Raw genomic sequence first — 20,905 nt, 5'->3', positions numbered from 1 at the left:
CAAAAATATATATGTATGTCAGCGGGCCCCTGGAGCCACTGAATAAAATGTGACACACCAAGCGCGGCAGTCACATAGAAACAATCACACGATGACCGCAGGTCTCAATGTTAGGAACACGCACAAATGCTACACGCACAGAGACCCAGAGACAACTGGCATCAGCAGTTTACCACAGGTACGCAACAGTCAGCTGTGGTACCACAGGGACCCAGAAACCACAGAATCCTTCAGAAGCACACACACACACACACACACACACATGCACACACCTAAGGTCACTATGGAATCCAACAGGGTCCTCTGGAAAGATGTCACACTTCACGTCATCCCCAGAAACAATGGCACAGTGACACAATGACAGAACATTTACAACACACCGGAAGTCCTAGAGTCGCCCACACATGTCACTGTCAGTCTGAGACTCACATGGAGTCAGCTGGATACGGCACCCAGGTGGGCACACACAGAAACACACTTCCTCCAGACCTCCTCATGAAAGACACCTAGCAAAGCCAGGGATATGGTACAAAAATAGTTTATTACAAAAGAAATCCAACCAAAAAGCCTAATAATTTACATTGATATCAGTGCCTGGCTACAGCCCATCTCTCCCTCCTTACTGAACTGGGTAAAGGCCAGAGGGGAGGGCCGTTCCTTGGTTCCACCAGCTCTGGGAGAGGAGAAGGAAATGAACGATTGGGTGACGTTCCACATGGGAGACTGGTGCCTGAGAATAATAGGGTAAGAGTCCCGGGCTGGGGGTGGGGACGAGATGGGGGAATATCCGTGCTGAGAAGAGGGGGGCGGTTATGGGTAAATATATGTGCCTCTGTGCAAATCCTGGTCCAGAAGATTGGGGGGGGGGGGCAGAGTGAGATCTTCACAGTTTCCAGGAGGGCTGACCCCATAGGGCAGTGAGGTCCCTCCTCATGAGTCCGAGATCTGCCCCCCCATCCCTCTCAGCTACCTCCTGGAGCTGGGGAGGGGGGCACCGGCCGGCCAGGGGCTCGGAGGACCCCAGCATAGGGCAGGAAGGTCGGTGGAGATGAGGCAGGAAGGAAAAAATTGGGGGGAACCATGGGGAATCCAGGGGGGTCCTTGGGGGGAGACTGGGAGGGCGAGGAGGGTGGTGATGCGGACAGAAGACCTGTGGGAAGAGAAGAGAGACGAGGGGTGAGGGCAGCGAGAGGCTGGATCCAGGGAGAAGGGGGCTGGGGACCCCCACTCCTGGGCTCTGAGGGAGGGCGGAGCTGGGCTGCTGGAAGTTGGGAGCCGGTTTCTCACCATTGGAGCTGAGGCGGCTGCTGCTCTCAGGGGAGGTGGTGGCACTCCGGTCAGGGGAGGGCTCTGGCTGGCATGCAGGAGCAGGCCGTGTGGCCTTCCCTCTCAGGATGTCGATGACCTGTGGAGCGATGGAGGGGCGGTCATCACCAGGCCACCCCTGCCCACACAGCCCTGCCTCTCTCCATCTCTTCTAGCTCACGGGGTCCCCTAGCTCAGGGAGCACCGCCTCTTTCTCAGTACGTGCAGGGGGACAAGTCACTTCCTTTCTTTGTGCCTCAGTCACTCCTTCGTCTAGAACTCACACCCACGCCCTCAGGCTCACCGGCTTGCCTCCACGCCCTGGCACAGACGCGCACACGCCCACACGCCGCATCCCCTGCACACACGTGCCCACTCACCTGTCACATCCGCGCGGACCGGCGCTCGGGCACAGACACCCCTGCAACCCCTGTAACCCCCGCCGCCACCAGCGCGCACACTCACCCGGCGGCTGCGCGCCACCATGAGCGGCGTGTCGTTGTGGCAGTTCTTGAGGCCGCTGTCGGCGCCGCTGCGGACCAGCGTGCGCACGAGCGGGAGGAGCCCGCGGCCTGACGCCGAGTGCAGCGCCGAGCTGCCCGAGTACATCTGCGCGTTCACGTTGGCGCCGTGCTGCGGGCGGGGAGGCGCGGGTCAGGACCACCGCCAGGTCCCGGTGCAGGGGGGCGGAACCCAGGGGGCGGGGCCACAGTGAGGGGCGGGGCCGGGTGTGGGGGTGGGAATCACAACCTGGGGCGGGGCCAGATCGGGGTTGGGTGATAGAAGGGTAGAAGTTGGAAACAAAGGCGGGACAGAGCGGGATTGGAGGGGGCGGCGCCGAATCAACCGGAGCTGGACTCGGCAGCCCCGGCCAAAGCAGGGGCGGAGTCAGAGAAGGGAAGGGTCCAGAGTCTGGGCCTGATCGTGGACGGAGTCGGGGCGGAAGGACGGCGCGGGGACAGGGCCAAAGCCGGAAGACAGGGTCAGCAAGACTCTAGCTGGTTGGGGCCTGGGAAGTTTTGGGGCCGGAGGAGGGATGGGAGAAGACCCGGGACTAGTTCGTAGCCTGGAGGGGTGACGTCCTAGGGTTGACAGAACGAGGCCTAGAAGGAAAGGTCGGGGCTGGAAGCGCAGCAAGAGCAAGAGCCAGAACTGGAAGGCGGCGTCGGTGGCAGGGATGGGGCGACAGCCGGTTGGTGTCAGAGGAAAGGGTGGGCGAGAGGCCACGGGCAGGGGCCTTACCCACCTGTAGCAGCAGCTGCACCATGCTAAGGCTGTTGTTTTCCACGGCGTGGATGAGTGGGGAGCGGCCACTCTTAATGTCCTGCGGCAGGGAGGGAAGGTTTTAAGCGTCTCCTAGCACTGCCCAAACAGCCGGCGGCCCGCATCCTAACCGCTTGGTCCAGCATCTCAATCCCCTTAGATTCTTCAAGCCCCACCCCACCCATTCGGGCTCTCTCCCACCCAAGCCCCGCCCCGTTGGCCCCGCCCCGTTGGCCCCGCCCCTCTCTGCTCCTCTTGGCCCCTCCCCCGGCCCAATCGCGCTCACCACCGCGTCGATGTCCGCGCCGTGCTCCAGCAAGAGCAGCACCGCTTCTTGGCACTCGGTGTTCACGGCCACGTGCAGGGCGGTGAGCCCTGAAGGAGAAGGAGACTCAGTTAAACCTGGGCCTGGGGCTTTGCAGCCTCAGAAGGACTCCAGGTCCTGCCGGACAGCCCCACCCCGCGCCCGGGTAGATGCTCACCGTCGTAATTGCGGGCCTCCAGGTCCATGGTGCCCCCGGCCGCGCTGTCCAGCAGGGCCCGCAGGCAGGCCGGGCTGCGGTGCTCGCAAGCTAGGTGGGCTGCCGTCTGGCCGTGGCGGTCCAGTGCCATGGGGCTGGCACCGGCCATCACCAGGAGCCGGACCACAGACGGCAAAGTGGTGATCACAGCCAGGTGTAGCGGTGTCTGGGGAAAAGAGACTGTGAGGGACCCGTCCCCTGCCCTGCGTCCCAGTCCTGCCTCCCTCAGAATTCCCGAGTCCTGACCCCCAGCTGTAGTCTTAGGCAGGAACCAGAAATCTGGAGCACCTCCTCCCTCCGATTCAAGAGTCAGGGCCCCCAGCTCTTCTTCCCCTAGGAAACAGGAGTCCAGGTTCCCAGGCCCCTCTTCCATTAGATCCAGGGCCCCAGGCCCCCAGCCTCACCTGCCGGAGGTTGTTGTAGATATCCAGCTCCCGGCCGCCATGCTGGAAGAGGTTGACTAGCCGATGCACAGCTGGCAGATTGCCCTGCACCACTGCAATGTGGAGTGGCCTGGGGGTGGAGGATCACAGGCGTTAGAGGCTGGTCACCTCTCACCCCCATACTCTTAGCAGTGCTAACTCCAAAATGTGCAGGATACTTTAGAAGTGTCTCTAGAATCCAACCACTGCTCCCCACCCCCACTCCCTCCATCCTGGTTCAGGCACCACCATCTCCCCTCCTGGACTGTCCCCTCCTCGCTGGCCTCCCTGCTTCCATCCTGCTCTACTGTCTGTCCCTCACATAGCAGCTAGAGGGACCCTTTTAGAACCTAAGTCAGGTCATGCCCCTTTTCTGCACAGAATCCTCAGAGTAAAGTCCTCACCATGGCCCACAGGCCCTGTGTCATCTTGCCTCCCGCTCTTCAATTCCTTTTGATATCATCTCTGTCCACTCTCCTGAGCCCACTCTGGCCACTAGCCTCCTTGGTGTTCCTCAAACATACCAAGCATGCTTGCCTCCTAGGCCTTTGCACTGGCTGTTCCCTCTGCTGGGAAGAGTCTTCCCCCCATACCTGCAGGGCTAGCTCCCCTCATTTGGGCCTCTGCTAAAATGGTACAGCAGCGGCTCCCTCCCCCTCCCCCGGCTTTATTTTCCTCCAGTTCATCACCTGACGTGGTACACTTCACTTGTTTCCTGTCTGAATCTCCCCCGATAGAATGTCAACTCCACCAGGGTAGAGCGTTTGGTGTGCTTCCATCACTGCCCAGTGCCTAGGACAGTGGCCGGTGCTGAGCAGGTGCTCCACAAACACGCCCTGAATACATGAGTCCCCCTCAACGATCCCTGGCCATCCTTGAAGCTGGTAACCACATTCCCACCCCACTCCAGGCCACAGTTTTCTCATCTGTGGAATGGGTGGGGATGAACTCGATACCATCAAGGTCTCCATCAGTGGTGACTGGAGATCACGGTCAGCCTCCATCCCAAGAGTATGTATGTGGAGGAAGTTTTGCCCAGAAGGGAGGTGGGACAAACTAGTCACTGTTTGGGAAGCTGGACTGCGCAACCCAGGCCCCCCCTCTTCTGGACTGAAGGACTCATTCCCTCAACTTCTGGGAAGGTTGTCAGCTCTCGGCTCTCTCTGGGAATTACCCTCCGCTGAAAAGAGCTGCTTGCCCAGGTCATGGGGGTGAGGTGGGTAGATGCCACCCAATGGCATCCAGCGACTGCTCCGTGTGGGCGTCCAAGGCCTGGGCTTCTGGCCCCAACTCTGAGGGCCACTCCAGCTGCAACATTCCCTGTGGGATAACTGAGGCCCTGATGAAACTACTACGTAGCAGCTCAAATTCTCCCTCTGCCCAGTCCTGTTTCCTCCATCTCTGTAGGCATTGATCTGGATAACACTTTTCAATAAACTTCCTGCCCACTTCCCAGGGCCCCCAACCTGGAAGAGCCATTTAGAGCTGAGAGCAATCTGGGACGACTGTATGGGGTGGGGGACATTGGCGCTGAGGGCACAAGGCTGACTGGAGGTACACAGTCCCTACAACCTTTCTTTAAAGGCCAATTTTCTAGAGCAACTTCTTTCTCACCCACCACTGCTTGCTGACAGACCAGGGCGTGGCTAAGAGGGGTGAACAGCGGTTCTCCAAATTGTGGAATCTGCATCCAGAATCCAGCTCCCTAGGTACTGGAGGCCGAGAAATCCTGCAGCCCTGGGGGCTTTGCCGGGGCTGAGTAGGTCAGGGTTGCAAATTGCGTTACAAGTCTCTCTAGCTGTGCGGCTAGGTGGCCCTTTACAGCCTCGGGTTTCTCCTCCGTAAAGTATAGCCTACAAGAACGCCCATCTCCCAGGAGGAGATTATGCAGGTGTAACGCTGAACCTGGATCCTGAGCCGAGAAAGCCAAATTTAAAAAGAAATCTTGGGGGAGGGGTCGGACCTGGGCCAGGGCCCCCCTTGGGAAGGGCTCCCTCCCCTCCCTGCATCTCCCAGGACGCCCGGCCTGGGTCCCCTTCGGGGCGGGCGGGGTTAAGTGAGGGCAGAGGGAGAAAATTATTTCAGAGAAACCGTCCAGGCCTGAGTTCCCATAAACGCGCGGGCCGCAGGGGGTGGGGCGGGGCTGGAGGAAGTGGGGACGGGAGGGGCGGCCCAGCCCTCGGACTTCCAGTAACAGGTCTGCTGGGCGGGGCTCGGCTTCCTGCTCCCGGGGGAGGGAAGCCTGTCCCGTCGGGGATCTACCCCGGCCACCCAGACACCCCAACTTCCATCCTCGAATAGGGCGGAGAGGGGAGCCTAACCCAAAGCGATCTAGTTACCCTGGGGGTAAGGGCCCCAACTTCTCCAGCCAGGGGACCCCTCTGGAACTCCACCCTCCAGGGCTCCGACTCCAGCTGGCTCCCTAACCCCCACCACATCCTGGCATCCATCCCCAAGATCTCTTGGGACCCGGGAATACGGTGCCCTAACTCTTTGCGGAAACGGACTTTCCCCTTCCCTCCGAGTTCTAGATCCCCAAGCTGCCCTGCCCCCTGCTTCTTACCCGCTCAGGGGTCACGGAATGCAGTACCCCAACCTCTGCTCTCTGGGACTCAGAATGCGTTCCCCCCTCTCTTGGAGACCCAGACTTCCATCTCCCCAGTGCCTCCTGACTTCTTGGTGGCGGGGGTGGGGGTGGGGGGGGGAGCGGAGGGGGCGGAGGGAGGTTGTCCGAATGCCCTGAGATCTTACTCCCTTGAATCCCTAGAAGTCCAGCCTCCCAACCATAGCTTTGCTGCTCTGGGGACCCAGACCTAGCGTGTCCCCCCTCCCCCTCCCCCGCCTGGCCTGCGCCTGCTGCCCATTCCGGTAAAGTCTCGGCCCCAGCGGAAGGGGTTAAGGTTAGAGGGAGCGCCAGGAGGGGGAGGCTGCGAGTGAGTGACGGGTGCTGACGTGGGGGAGGCAGAGCAGCTGGGCTGCGGTCAGGTTCTGCGGGAAGGGATTTCCCCCAACAGGCAGCTGAGGCAGAAGTGTTTGCTTTGGGGGAGAGCGGGGAGGGCGGGGAGGGCGGCTGGGGCGTGGGGCTGGAGACTGGTGTGCCAGGTCGCCTCCGCACCCTGCTTTCACAGGCTGCAAACAAATCACCCCTGGGGACAGATACAAATTAAATCTATTTCACTGATGACCCCAGACGTACCCAGAGTGGGCGGGAACTAGCTTTACCGAGCCCTGTATATGTATATCTCAGGCACTTTCTCCTGCTTGGGTTCACAAGGATAAGTCCATGACAACCCTGGGAGCTCTGTTCAACCAATCAAAAGCCACTCCCATGTACTGAGCACCTACTGTGTGCCCCCCGCCCCAATTCTATGCACTGTATATATGTACATCAGTGCACTGAATCCTAATTGTGATTATGAGCCCGGATTTCCAGATAGGGAAACTGAGGCTCGAGAATGTGAAGTCACCCAGGAGCCAGTGGTGGAGTCCCCCCTTTCCTTGTAGAAATAGGCTTGTCCATCCCATCTCCACCTGTGGTTTCCAGTCCCCAAACCCATTCCCAGATAATCGCTTTATAGAAATCATTTCATTTCTGCCTCACAGAGACCCTCATCTTATGCTTCCTGTTATTACAGGGGGAAACTGAGGTAGAGAGGGGTGGGAAAGTGGCCAGCTGAGATTCAAACCGAGGTCGACAGAATAACAATAACCATGGTGGTCAAGTATATGGAGTGCTTACTATGTGCTAGGCCCTCCCATGCAGGATTTCTCAGCAGCTTCATGCTGCTCAGAGGCATGTCCCTCAAACGGCAGATAATAAAACCATGAGATTTGGGAAGTCAACTTAAGGGCTCGTCAAATTAATTTAGTGGGCTATGACCAGGAAACAATGACATAAGACTAGAATAGAAAATCCCAAAGTAGATCCCAAGTCGTAAGGGTGAGCGTTGTTTTGTTCTGTGCAATTTTTATTTCAAGTTTATATGTGCGTGTCTGTGCTGGGCTTAGTAAAAAGCAATAACGATAATAATACCAGTAATTAATACATATTGAACAGTCAATCTGCGAGGCTCAGTGCTAGGGGCTTAACACGTATGGTTCGTATAATAAATCGGTCAGTGAGATGTCTTCCTCATTTTGGGATTTTGATAAAACATTTGAAGCCCATTGCTCCAAAAACAGTCCTGGGAGCTAAGTGCTCTCAGGGTGCCCAACTTTTCAGAAGAGGAAACTGAGGCCCAGAGAGGGAAAGGGGCTTGCTCAGAGTCACACAGACAGCGGTGGAGACAGGGTTCTAACTCAGGTGCAGGTAACTTGAAAGTCCACGCTGAGTGCCCCTGTGCTGTGGTGGGTGGGTGAGGTGGGTGGAAGGTTGGTCTCCCCACTCCCTACTACCCTCCATGAATGGGGGACTGTCACTCACGTGTCTCCGTCCTCATCCGCATGGGTGGCCATGGCGATGTCAGCCGACAGGGGGTGTTCCATGGAGCACACCATGGGGTACAGGGGTGTAGGCAGGTTCAGCAGAGGAAAGGGGGAGCCCATTGTCGGGGTGGGGTACAGGGACAGTAAAGGTCCTGGGAAGAGAAAGGACATGCGTGAGACCAAGCCCACAGATCCTCAACCCACCCCCCGCCTCCCGGCCTTCGCTCCTGCGTGTCACCTGCCCTTTTTCCCAGGTCCCTTTTGCATCTCCTACTGAGTCCTCAAGGCGCAAGACAAACTCCTCTACCGCATCCCTCCTCTGGGCTCCCACAGCTTCCCCCCCCACCCCCCCAGCCCTGGACACTCTCACTGTCACTTATCTTTACTTGTGTCTGATGCCCCATCTCCCACTAGGCAGAGAGTCCCTTAAGGACTGAACCCCCATCATCACTCAGCAGGGGGACCTCAGGGCCTGTTTGCTGAGTGAATCTGTGGCTGAGGGAGGTAAGGATGGATGAAGCACTGGATGTAGGGTGTGGGGTGAATGTGTACAGAGTTTGGGGAGAGAGAGTGGTGCCAGAAACGTGTTCAGATCAAACTGTTGGAAGGGACCATGGTAGCAGGCAAATCCATATCCACCCATCACACAGATGGGGAAAACTGAGGCCCAGGTTCTCATCAGGGGAATAGGAAAAAGGAGAAGGCTGTGACAGGCCTCCTGATGCACAGCTTGAAGCTGTACTCTGAGGGGGTGGAAGGTGCAGAAACTGGGCAAAGGTCTGGAGGCACTAGACATGGGGTCTCTGCAGCTCTGGGGGTCACTCTGAGATCGTGAGGTGGGCACAGCTGTGGGAGGGGCCACCCCCTCCTGGAGGTCAAGGATGGAGACAGGATCGGGAAAATGGATTCTGGCCTTCTCTGTCATCTCCTGGTCCTTGGGGGCTCCCATTCCTGAACCCCCAAGTTTCCTGGTTCTTGCATGTCCAATACCAGGCCTTGACACCCTGAGGCCTTCTGCCCAGAGACCCCTGAATCCTTCTTCCTGGCTCTAAATCCTTGAGTCCCAGAACTCCCCAGTCCTGCCCCCAGTTCTTAGACTGAGCCCAAGCCCCCTAAGGCCACCTGACCTTGTGACCCCAGCGAAGACACTGATCACTTGCAAGCAGAACTGGGTGCTCAGAACCCCAGATCTCTGTCCTGCTGGCTCCTTAAAGAACCCTGGTATCTGGATCGGTTTCCTTGGGTCCTTGTGATCCCAGATATCGGGGTGCTCAGAACTCCAACGCTGTTCTCCTAATTCCCATCGTCTCCCGATATCTTGGCTCCCGAGATTTTGACATCCGGGGATCCTTAATATCTGTCTCCTTAGAACCCCAATCTCTGTTCCCCTGACTTCCTTTGACCCCACATATAGTTCGGGATGCCAAGAACCCCAGTTTCTTGGGTCCAAGTACTGATTCCTTATAACCCTAGATATCTGGGTTCTGAAGAGTTTATAATTCTGTGTACCTGGGGCTTGATTCCCTGAGAGCCCGTTTCTGTACTGCTGGGCACTGTCTCCTAGCTCCCTATATGTGGCGCTCGGACCCTGGGCTCTACCCCTCAGGGCCCCCTGACACCCAGCCTTCCTACAACCCCGATATCTGTGTCCCAAGGCACTGCTCCCTGAAGCTCCCATATCTGCACCCCTGGGACCTCAGGCTGTGCGCCCAGCTCCCCAGGAACCCCATATCTGTGCCCTTGGGACCTTGGCTTCTGTCCCTCAGCTGCCCGAGGCCCCGTATATTACGTCGGAGCTCTGCCCCTGGCTCCGGTAGTGACCCCCTGCACTGCCTGGCCCCCACCCGGCCATGACCCGCGGAAGCCACTCACCCTGGTAGTAAATTGCTTCTGGCCGGGCCAGGCCGTGGCGGGGCGCAGGCACCGCTGGCGTGTCTGAGCCACCGCGGAGGGGATCCGGGGGGACGACGGGGCCCGCAGCGCCGCGGGGGGCGGCGGGCTCCGGGGAGGGCGCGCGCAGAGGGCGCTTGCGGAGCGGCAGCGCGGCGCCTGGGGGTCCGGCGGCCTTGGGCCGGGTACGCAGGTCCACGGGCCCCTCGTCCATGGTCCCCGCGGGGCATCGGGGCATGGGGCCGCCGGGGACGGCGGCCGAGCGGGCGGCCGGAGTGCGGCTGGGCTCGGCGGCACGGGAGGGTGGCTGCGCCGAGCGCCGGGACTTCCCCTGCCGCCGGCTGAACTGAAGGGACTTTTGTCGGCCCGGGCGGTGCCGACCGCCCGCCTCCCCGCCCCCGGCCCCCCCGGGGCCACCCGTCCGCCCCAGGGGTTTCCTGGACCCGTCGCCGCTCCCGCCGTCCCGCGGTGCAGCCTGCAGAGCGCCCCGCCCGCGCCGCGCCCCGCGCCCGCCCCCTCCCAGCCCCGCGGCGCCCGGAGCGGCCGGGCCTTGGCGGGGGGCGGGGGGGTGGGTGGGAAGAAGGCGGGGTCGCGGGTTGCGGGGTCCCCACCCCTGCGGCTGCGGGCGTCAGGCTCTGTCTCCGCGTTTTTGTCTTTCTGGCTATAGGCCTCTGTATCTCTCAGTCTGTAACTCTCTCTCTCTGACTTTCGGGTCTGGATAGATGTCTCTCTATCTCTGCGTCTCTGTTCTCAGTGTCTCTGTCTCTATCGTCTCTTTGCTTCCCTCACCATCTATCTCTCTGTCACTCGAGTGCTGTCTGCTTCTCAGCCTCTCCCCCAGGGAGGCAATTCCCTGAGGTCCTGGGGTCGCTAAGACGCGGGTTCGATTCCCGACTCCTACTTCCTCGCTGGGTGACCTTGACCAGGCACTTCCCTTCTGTGAGCCGTTTCCTCCTTTGTGGGAGCGAAAAGACGCACCCGGAGCAGGGACTACGCTCCGCAGGCGCCCAGGCACTACCCCTCTGCCTGCCCTGCCCCCATCTCTGCCTCCTCCCTGTGCCTCCTCAGCTTTGGGTCTGAACTTCGCTGGGGGTGGTGTTCGGTGGGGAGTGCGCAGGGAAACAGTGAACGTGTCTCTTCCCGGCGGGGTCCCTGCACCCAGCCGGAGCCGCTGGGCACAGGGTGGGTGCTCCGGGAATCCTCGATGCACAGAGAAAGAAAGAGACGTGGCGAAAGGGGCATGGAGGTCGTGAGAGACTAAGGAGGAGGGAGACGGGGACATAGCAAGAGCCGCAGGGCCGCAAGACCAGAGTCACAGCGACCAAAGCCCGGGCCCAGGAGGCGGGGGCTGTCTGGCTCCCCTTCTGCCCCACGTCCCCCTCCCATCCCGGGCGGGGTTGGTGGGTGGGGAACAGGCCAGGCTGGTTGGGGGCATGACTCAGAGGCCGGCAGGAGCTGCGGGCGGCTGGGCGGGGTTGGGTAAAGGGGGGAGGGAAGGGCAGAGGCGGGCTTCTCCCGTGTCCCCTCCCCGGCCGCCCTTCTCCCCGCCCCGGGGAGGGGCCCCAGTCGCGCGGGGCTTTCCCGGATTTCCCTGGAGGCGGGGCCGTCGCTGGGGTTGAGTGCCGGTCACGGAGTTACGGGAGGCGGAGCGGAAGGCCTTGGGGACCTGAGGGGACGAGGGAATGGGTGCTGCACCCCGGCTCTGTCCAGGCGGCTCGCAAGGTCTCCCCGGTTCTGTGTGTCTCCCCATGTCTCTGCATCTCCATCCCTAGTCTCCCTCTCTCTGTCTCCAGCCCCGTCCCATATTTTTGTCTCCCGATCTCTGGCTGCGTCTCGTCTCCCCTTCCTGGGACCCTGAAAATGGGTGTGGGCCCCCGGTTCTCAGAAAGGGACTTTGCCCAAGACTGGGGCCCCACCCCGGTGGATCGTTACCGGGATGTGAGGAGCATCTGTGGGCTGACAGAAGCCTCGCCCTTTTCCCCCTTCTCTCCTTTCTGCCTCTCTGGATCTCCTCCTCGGCCCCCTGTAATGGGAGAGCATCTGGGGGCAAGACCTGGGTTCAAGTCCCACTTCCACCCCTTGTTGACAGTGGACCTTAGACAGGTCATTCCTCTTGAGACTCAGTTTGTTCTTCTGGAAAATGGGGCTGCTGTCACCCCCTGCCCGCAGAGTTGTGGCGACAAGGGAAGAGGTGAGGGAATTAGGGTGGGAAGTCTGGGGTCCCCGCCTACCCAGCCCTCCCCTCTCGGGACTCTCAAACACAGGGACGGGCTGGGATGTAGAACACGACCCTGCTGTACAGAGGGCAGCTGAGCCTCGGAGCAGCGGGGCTTGTCAGGGTGACGACCCTAGGAAGTAGCGCTGGACGGCGGCCCGAGGCCCTCCCACTCCCCGGCTGCCTTGCGGCCGGTGGAGAAATGGCTCTGGGCCCAGACAGGGGGAAGGGGGTGTCTGCGCTCGGCCCACGGGGGCTTGGAGGGGCTGAGAGAGAGGGCGCTGGGGGTTCTGAGTCTGAGGATGGAGGAGGGATAAGAGAGTCTGAGGGAGGAGGGTCTGAAGGAGGAAGACAGGTCTGAGAGAGAAGTAGGTTGTCTAAGGGAGGGGAGAGGGTCTGAGGGAGAGGGAGAAGGTCTGAGGAGGTCTGAGAAGGACCAAGTGAGGACAGTGGTTCCGAGGGAGGAGGAGAGAGTGGGGGGCGGCGTTGGAGGGTGAAGGATCTGAGGGAAGAGGAGGCTTGAAGAGGGTCTGAGGGTGGAGGCAAATTCTGAGGGAGGAGGGGCAGTTTGAGGAGGGCCCCCTCGGGGCGGAGGGAAGAGCTGCGTGCTTGGGGAACCAGCAGGGACTGAGGGGAGGGAGGAGAGGGGAGGCCTGGAGTCAGCCCCGCCCCGCAGCTGTCTCTGATTTCCCAGAATCTTCTGCTGCTCAGGAAAGTCCCAGCTCCCACAGCTGCCTCCCTCCAGTGTCGGGAACGGAGTGATGAGGGACCAGGATGGCTCTCCCCCCTCCTTTCTTGCTCCCTGCGCCCTCGGTGGGAAGGACCAGGGTCTCCCCTCTCTGGGCCTGGAGCTCTGGAGGTCCCCCACCGGCAGGGGCGGCCCCTGGATGAGTCCCAGAAACTTCCCAGAGAAGGCCCGGAAGTCCTGCCTGGTGTCTAACCACTTTCCCTCACACAGGCCACCCTTTGTACCTGTTCAGATCTCCTGCCTCCTGCTGCTTCTTCTCCCCTTGTCCTTCCCCAGACGTCCCTGGGGGAGGAAGGGCCACGATTATACCTGTTCAAGGTCCCAAGAGGGAAATGAAGTCCTAGCTAGAAGGCTGTGATCCTGGAACAGCTTTCTTGCTCTTGGTTGGGGGGGGGGGCGGGGTGAGAGCTCAGTTTCTCCTAAGAGGAGAAGATTGGGCTGGTCAGACCCTAAGTTCCTATTGGCTTCATTCCTGGGCCTTGTCCTCTTTGCTTCTGACTGAGGCCTGGGTATAAGTCCTGTCTCAGGCTCTCATTAGCTTTGTGACTTGCAGCAGTTATTTAACGTTATGGAGTCAGCTTCCTCATTGATAAAACAGACTAAATCAAGAAAATACGCTTCCATTCTGTAGGTCCTGAATTATAAAGTGCTCAATACAATGTAGCGGCTATTGTTATTCTTCCTGTTATAACCATTCTTCCTGTTATAACTTGGCATAGGAATAATAACAATTATTATAATCAATTAACCCAAATTTTCAACCGCAGGACCCATTTCATTGAGGAAATTAGGATTCAACATGCTGGGCTTAGAGACATGGGTTTGAGCCCTGGCTCTGCCATGTGCTGGCTGTGTGACCTTGGATAGGTAGCTTTCCCTCTCTGTGCCTTTGTCATGACTTTACGGTTGGGGATGATAACAGCTTCTGCCTCCCAGGACTGCTGAGCAGTTTGAGACCAGGTGTGCAGAATGAATGGCTGAATGAATGAATGATATCTGTTCTCGTCTCCACGTAGCCTGCCTTCACCCACCAGGCCAGGTCTTTCTTGTCACCGTTTTCCACCCAGAGATGAGACAAGATGGACATATTCAGTCTGGCTGAGCTCCCACTAGGAATTGACCCACTTCATTCTCTTGACACCTTGTGAGGAAAAGTCAACGAAAATCCCTATTTTACAGAGAAAGAAACAGGCACAAAGGAGTGAAGTCACTGCCTAGGGAAATGTGAGAGACAGGGGGAGTCATGTTTTTAAGCCAGGTCTCTGTGACCCCAGCATCCCGGTTGCTGCACCACTTACCTGGGAGGGGTGGTCATTAGTCCCAGAGACCACAGGCCTTCCCTCTCGGCTCTAATTCCAGACACTTCCTGGGAAGAAATGGTTTAGATGGGGAAACTCAGGCACGGGAGAGGCAAGGTCACGTGCCCTAGGGTCTACAGTCTTTCTACAGTGCTCTTCTGCAGGCCAGGGAGGGTTGAGCCAACGGAGAGAAGGTCACATTGCAGCAGGAGGGAATCAAGTTAGTTTTAAGAGAGGCTTGGGGAGAGCAAGTGAATTTTGCAGACAGAGGAAAACAGAGACGGTGAGCAGGATGGGAAGGGACTTGCCCAAGGTCACACAGCCTCCCGTCTGGGCTCTGGGCTGCAAGTCCACCCTGGGTTGGCAGACGGCTCTGTTCTCCGAGGCTCCACCCCACCCCCAGGGGTGAATGCACGCCAGCTTCCTGGAGCATGCCCTGCACCTTCTGGTTCCTCCCCACCCTGGGGCCTTGGAGGCTACTGGAATCCCTGGCACTAGGCAGGATCAGCCCATCTGGGGCTTGGGCCAAGACTTAATCTTCCCCTTTCTCCCTCTTGCTGGGTCTGCACGCACTCCGCTGAGTCAGAGGATTGCAACATCCTCTCCAGGCGGGCTTTGAGACTGGACACCCTCCCCGGCATTCACTGCTTTGATCAGACAGGGGCAATGTGGTGGGAGAGGTTTGCGGATATCAGCATCTGCCCTGGGCGGGGGTAGGGGGGGTGGTGTTCTGGGAAGGTCAGGTGTAGGGCAGAGGGGTCCCAGTGTGCTGATGGTGGACAGTCAGGAGGTATAATGCTGAGCCTCAGTGTCCTCATCTGTAAATGGGGCTCACTCTTGAATTGTGTGGGTTCAAACCCCAGCTCTGCCACTTAGCAGCTGTGTGACCCTCGGCAAGTGACTTACCTTCTCTGAGCCTCAGTTTCCTCATCTATAAAATGGGGTAAAACCAGTGCACGTCTCACAGGATTGGTGTGAGGGTCAAACGAATTAACACACGTTGGCACAGGCTGGCGTGGAGTAAGTTGTCAGTAAATGGAAGCTGTTATTTTCAAATGATTGCTGTTATTAATATAGGGTATGGGAGGGCTGCCACAGAGGCATGCTGCTTGGATCCTCTTTTAAGAAAGGACTTGTGGGGCTTCCCTGGTGGCTCAGTGGTTGAGAGTCTGCCTGCCAGTGCAGGGGACACGGGTTCGAGCCCTGGTCTGGGAGGATCCCACATGCCGCGGAGCGGCTGGGCCCGTGAGCCACAGTTCCTGAGCCTGCGCGTCTGGAGCCTGTGCTCCGCAACAGGAGAGGCCGCGATGGTGAGAGGCCCGCGCACCGCGATGAGGAGTGGCCCCCACTTGCCGCAGCTGGGGAAAGCCCTCGCACAGAGGCGAAGACCCAACACAGCCATAAATAAGTAAATAAATAAAATAAATAAACCCAAAGTTAAAAAAAAAAAAAAGTAAGCTGAAATATTTAGTTTAAAAAAAAAAAAATCCGGGAAAGAATAGAGAAACTCTAACTCCTATAAGTGAATATATTTAAAAAAAAAAAAGAAAGGACTTGTGGCCCAGCTGCCAAGGTGTGCAGATGGCTAACAGTTGGCTCCTTCAACTTGGTCTGCCTCAGCTTGCCAACTGGGGACATGGTCTCCTGGGCAGCCTCTGGCCTTGACAGAGCCAGGCAGGGTCGGAGGGTCTGGCCATTTCCACCCACTGTGGGATTCCTCTCATGGGCAGTCTTTGCTTCAGGGGCTCCCCCTGGGGCTGGCATCATGGCCTGGTGGTCCCCCTCCCCAATTCTGCTTCCCCCACCCCCTTTTCTCATAAACATTTTGCCTTCCTAATTGTAAGCGTCTGCTTTCTGGGGGACCCCATCCACAACAATGGGCTTTGGAGTCAGGCAACCTGAGTGTGAGTATCAGCTCTGCCTGAGTGGCTTTGGAGTGGCGTCTGATCGCTCTGGGCCTCAGTTTCCCCCTCTGAGCCATGGGGATGAAAACATAATGTCTGAGAGGATCCAGTGAGTTAGCAATAGCGCCTTCAGCACTGCTGTCTCCGTCATCCTCATCTGTAAGGAGTGAGACGAATCGAATCTGGGTCTACCTTCCACTCTGCCAGTTTCCAGCCCTGTGGCCCTTGCCAAATGCTTTGCCCTCTGAGCCTGGTCTGGCCCTCTGGGTCCTGCCTCTTCCATCAGACCAGCTCACTGAGTGGTGTAGCTTGAATCGGCCATCTTACTAGGAGCACTTAATGAGATTAAGTCTTGTCCCCGGTATTAAAGGGCAAGCTATGAATTACCCAGGAAGAAGCCGGTGCCTGCGTCACCCATCAGCCTAGCCACTCCCTGAGACGGATGACCCTCCCTGGATGAACCCCCTCCTGCCCAAGCCCACCTTCCCAGGGCAGAGCACAGAGCCCATCTCTGAGGAAGGGACGGCACCTTCCCTGAAGAGCTGGCCTTTTCCCTGGAAGTCGGTGCCTCCCCAGCCCGAGGCCATAACCTCCCCTGCAGCCACCACAGCTTAAAAACACAGATGCGAAAGTTCCCCAGGCTCCTGGGAAAGCAGGTCACGCCAGGCCCTTCCTCATTTGAGCAGGGGCCCCGGCGGACTCACCTTCCCCGGCCCCAACCGCTGTCCCAGTCGGGGCCACCCCTGCCCTGCAGCACTTTCCCACAAGAGTGAGGACCGGGCGGGCGTGTCTCCACTACCCCTCCTGCCCCGTGGAATCAGGTCACAGGCTGGGAGCGAGCGAATCACTGCACTGAAGTCTCCCAGCTGCTCAACCCTGGGCAGGCTCGGTTTCTACACCTGAAAGCCTGGGGCTGGTCACCTGAAGCCCTGGCTCTGGGCTGGCTGGTGACAGCTGGGGTACACGGGACCTCTTACTGTCTGGTTCTGCGGGAGGTGGGAGTGAGGGTTGGCCTGTGGCATCTCCTTTGGACATTACCCACTTCTGAACTTGTCACTTTGGCCTCCTGTGGTCACACGGTCACAGGACATTCGTTCACTTCTGGGAAAATCAAATTGTATCATGTGTTTAAGATCCTAAATTCTCTTCTTGTGGCTTCTCACCGCACCCTCCTGCCCCAGCCTCAGGAATTTTGCCCCCTGGAGAACCGAGACATCTGAGGAACGGAGAGGTGTGGAATCGTGGGATGAAAAAGAATATATATTTTAAAATTATGGACCATAATGTGGAGAATTGCATGACATAGACTGTCCCATTTTGTGAACAGTTAGGCTCAGAAATGGTTCTGCCAGTCCCTCAGAAGCCTCTTCAGGCCTCTTCCAAATCAGAACTCTCTCTCCTCTCCCTCCTCTCAAGGTAACTCATTCTTTTTTTTTTTTTTAGATTTTTAAAATTTTACTTATTTATTTTTGGCTGCATTGGGTCTTTGTTGAGGTGCTCAGGTTTTCTCTAGTTGCGGCGAGCAGGGGCTCTAGGTGCATGGACTTCAGTAGTTGTGGTTTGCGGGCTCAGTAGTTGCGGTGCACGGGCTTAGTTGCTCTGTGGCATGTGGGATCTTCCCGGACCAGGGCTCGAACCTGTGTCCCCTGCATTGGCAGGCGGATTCTTAACCACTGCGCCACCGGGGAAGCCCAAGGTAACTCATTCTTTTATGCTTTTATTGTTTTCCTTTTACTACCTGTGAATACACACTTGACCAATACAGTTTTGAATTTATTTATTTATTTATTTTGCAGGACTGAAACTGTCTTTATTCACATAAGACATGGTTGTGTACATAGAAAATCCCATATCTATGAAAAGCCACCATAATAATTCAGCAAGTCTTAGAATATTAGGTCAATTTACAAACATCAACTGTATTTCTTTTCTTTAATTTTTTTTTTATTATTTAAAATATTTTTAATTTAAAAAAGTTTTTTATTTTATATTGGAGTAGAGTTGATTTACAATGTTGTCTTAGTTTCAGGTGTACAGCAAAGTGATTCATATATATATATATATATATATATATATATTCTTTTTCAGATTCTTTTCCCTTATTGGTTATTACAAAATATTGAGTATAGTTCCCTGTGCTATACACTAGGTCCTTGTCGGTTATCTATTTTATATATAGTAGTGTGTATACGTTAATCCCAAACTCCTGATTTATCCCACCCCTACCCCCATCCCCACAGTTTTGAACCTTAGGTCTGGCTTCTTGTACTCAATCTTATTACGTCTGTGAGGTTCACTCATATTCTTACGTCTGTTGGATTGCCTTCATTTCCATGACAGTGTATCACTCTCTTGCATGGAAAACCACAGTTTGTGAATCCATTCTCCTGTTGATGGGTTTATGAGTGGTCTCCAGATTCTGCCTCTTTTGACAATGCTGTGTGCCTCTCCTGGCACCCATGAGTACACGCATTTTCCCCCAGAATCCAAGAGTGGAATTGTTGGGGCATAGGGTGTGCAGATGTCTAGCTGTGGAAGATACAGTCAGACAGTTTTGCACCAATTTTCACTCCCATCTCCAATGTCGGCTGTGAGTTCTCCTTGCCCCACATCCTCGTCAGCACTGGATCTGGCCAGACTTTGCAAATACGAGTCATCCCGGTATTCGTGCCTGTGTGTGAATCTCATCGTGGTTATAATTTGCAATTCCTCGCCCTTTAATGAGGTTGAGTCCACTGTCCACTTGAATCCAAGCACACAGAATCTTTAGGACAAAAAAACTCTAGCTCCTTAGATAAACCATAATGGAAAAGAATCTGGAAGAGAATATATATATATGTGTAACTGAGTCACTTTGCTGTACAGCAGAAATTAACACAACATTGGAAATCAACTATACTTCAACTAAAAACAAACAACAGCAGCTCTGGGACCTGAGAATCTTAGGGGCAAAGAATTCTAGAGTCCCAGACTTTTAGGAACAAGGCATTCCAGAATCCTGTGCCTCAGTTTCCTCGTTTGAGTAATGGGGATTGCTCATGTCTTTAACTCGTAAGGTTGGGGACAGGATTAAAGTACATAGTGAACGCTCAGGAAGTGTGGTTTCCCCTAAGGCAGGAATTTCATCCATTTTGTTCTTTTCTGTGTTTGTCACCTCACACAGGATAGAGGCTCAATAAATATTTACTGAATGAATGAATCTGAGACTCCAAGGATCAAAGATAAGTTGCCATTGTGGAACTTTAGGAGCAAAGACGAACAGAATTTAAGAAATGAAGAATGATCAGGTCAGAGAGTCTGAGGAACTAAAGAATGATCAAAAAGCATCTTTGGCAAACCTAAGACTCACTGTTTTCATGCTTTAGAAACAAGGAAGCTCCACTGGCAGAGGCCTCCTAGCTCTTGGAAGGGTCTCAGGTGGGACCTAAAAGACAAGGCCTCTGCCTTCTCATCCTACTTGTACCTGCTCCTCCATGTGGCTCTGACAGCCACCTGATTCCCATCGCTTCCACTCACCCTTCCGGCCTCTTCCCGCCTCGTCCTCCTTGCACACATGGATGGATCTTGAGAAAGCTATTCCCGCCTGGGGCGAGAGTGGGAGAAAGTCCAGGCTCCTGCCCCAGAGGCCCTGAACCAGGCACCGCCTCCCTCCTGCCTTATCTCCCGCTGCTCTGCCCTCACCCACACCCCAGCTTTCAGCAACGGCCTTTCCCCTCACCCTCCTGCCCACACACGCCCCTTTCACTTCAGCCTCAAAAATCCGTCTCTTGCACTGAGATCCAAACCAGGGCACACAGCAGGTGTTCAATCAACATATCAGGGCTCAGCTCTGGCAGCCTGTCCTCCAGGAAGCCCTCCCTGATTTCTCTCCGTAGGCTGGGTCGTGCCCCCCTCTGGATTCCACAGCCCAAGTCCCAGACGTTCCGGGATGTCACTGTCTCGGGGCAGATCAACCTCCCCTACGTGTGAGCCTGTGAGGGCAGGCCAGGGGCTGTACATACCCAAACTCTTTCCCGAACAGCTGAGACTGAAGGGAACTGATCTGTCAGCTCCATCTGACTATTGAAAAAGACTTTCTTACAATGCCCTGAATTGTGCACCCCTGATGCCATCCCTCTGGGACCCGGGGATGGCTCTCCTCGCTTTTCTAGGTCAACAAGGAGTGCCCAGTGGTTCAAAGGGACTCAGGTAAGGTCTGACAGTGCTCAGACCGGGACCCTGCACTCCTGAGACACAGGAGCCGTTGTCAGCGGCTCAGCTGTCTGACCCCAGTTTCACCCTAAAGCCTTATAAAGCCCTTCTGTTTTGTTTGTAAACATTTCCTGCGTGTACTTGTGTACCTGTGTACCCACGGTGAGACCGGAGACCTCAGCACCCACCGCGTCCCCAAATCCCTCCTCCTTCACCGGAGGCACAGAGAGGTTAGGGGCTTTGCCTAAGGTCCCACAGCCAGGGAAGGGCAGCGGGAGATAGGATTTTGAAAACCTTATTGAGGGGACTTCCCTGGTGGCGCAGTGGTTAAGAATCCGCCTGCCAATGCAGGGGACACGGATTCGAGCCCTGGTCCGGGAAGATCCCATATGCCGTGGAGCAACTAATCCCATGCGCCACAACTACTGAGCCTGCGCTCTAGAGCCCGCGAGCCACAACTACTGAGCCCACGTGCCACAACTACTGAAGCCCGCATGCCTAGAGCCTGTGCTCCACAACAAGAGAAGCCACTTCAATGAGAAGCCCGAGCACCGCAACAAAGAGTAGCCCCCGCTCTCCACAACTAGAGAAAGCCCGTGGACAGCAACGAAGACCCAATGCAGCCAAAAAATAAATAAATAAATAAATAAAAAAACAAAAAAACAAAAAACCCAAACCTTATTGAGGTGTAATTTACAATACAATAGATACAATAGAATGCAC

General features: G+C 56.5%; 2 protein-coding genes across 3 annotated transcripts in view; both read right to left on the bottom strand.

The window, feature by feature from the left end:
* Positions 1–522: 522 nt before the first annotated feature.
* Positions 523–10,268, bottom strand: BCL3 (BCL3 transcription coactivator). Of its 2 annotated transcripts, XM_068527857.1 has the most exons (9): positions 9,809–10,268; positions 7,935–8,088; positions 3,494–3,602; positions 3,051–3,255; positions 2,855–2,943; positions 2,552–2,629; positions 1,771–1,938; positions 1,288–1,405; positions 523–1,150 (listed from the first exon to the last, which is right to left on the bottom strand). In XM_068527857.1, exons 1-9 carry the CDS (start codon positions 10,062–10,064, stop codon positions 963–965), a joined length of 1,365 nt encoding a protein of 454 aa, XP_068383958.1. In that variant the 5' UTR covers positions 10,065–10,268; the 3' UTR covers positions 523–962. The 2 variants fall into 2 exon arrangements, with proteins under 2 accessions (XP_068383958.1, XP_068383957.1); XM_068527856.1 differs by having other exon boundaries at positions 523–1,405.
* Positions 10,269–12,174: 1,906 nt separating this feature from the next.
* CEACAM16 (CEA cell adhesion molecule 16, tectorial membrane component) overlaps positions 12,175–20,905 on the bottom strand; it is a 31,117-nt gene continuing 22,386 nt past the window's right edge. The window contains exons 6-7 of the mRNA XM_068527148.1: positions 13,014–13,071; positions 12,175–12,337 (exon numbers count right to left, since the gene is read on the bottom strand). Of these exons, the coding sequence (XP_068383249.1) occupies positions 12,175–12,337; positions 13,014–13,071 (221 nt within the window). The remainder of the gene's footprint in view (positions 12,338–13,013; positions 13,072–20,905) is intronic.

This window comes from Eschrichtius robustus, chromosome 19 (assembly GCF_028021215.1).
Source record: "Eschrichtius robustus isolate mEscRob2 chromosome 19, mEscRob2.pri, whole genome shotgun sequence".
Lineage (NCBI taxonomy): Eukaryota > Metazoa > Chordata > Mammalia > Artiodactyla > Eschrichtiidae > Eschrichtius > Eschrichtius robustus.
This window is presented reverse-complemented; position numbering and strand designations above follow the sequence as displayed.

What these genes read in the sequence shown, in the direction of transcription:
- BCL3 (XM_068527856.1), bottom strand. Translation starts at nt 10,064, where the DNA reads ATGCCCCGATGCCCCGCGGGGACCATGGACGAGGGGCCCGTGGACCTG. An exon ending in GCGGATGAGGACGGAGACAC is followed by an intron (nt 3,603 to 7,934) that starts GTGAGTGACAGT and finishes CTCCACCCCCAG; the next exon opens with GCCACTCCACATTGCAGTGG. An exon ending in GGAGGCCCGCAATTACGACG is followed by an intron (nt 2,944 to 3,050) that starts GTGAGCATCTAC and finishes CTTCTCCTTCAG; the next exon opens with GGCTCACCGCCCTGCACGTG.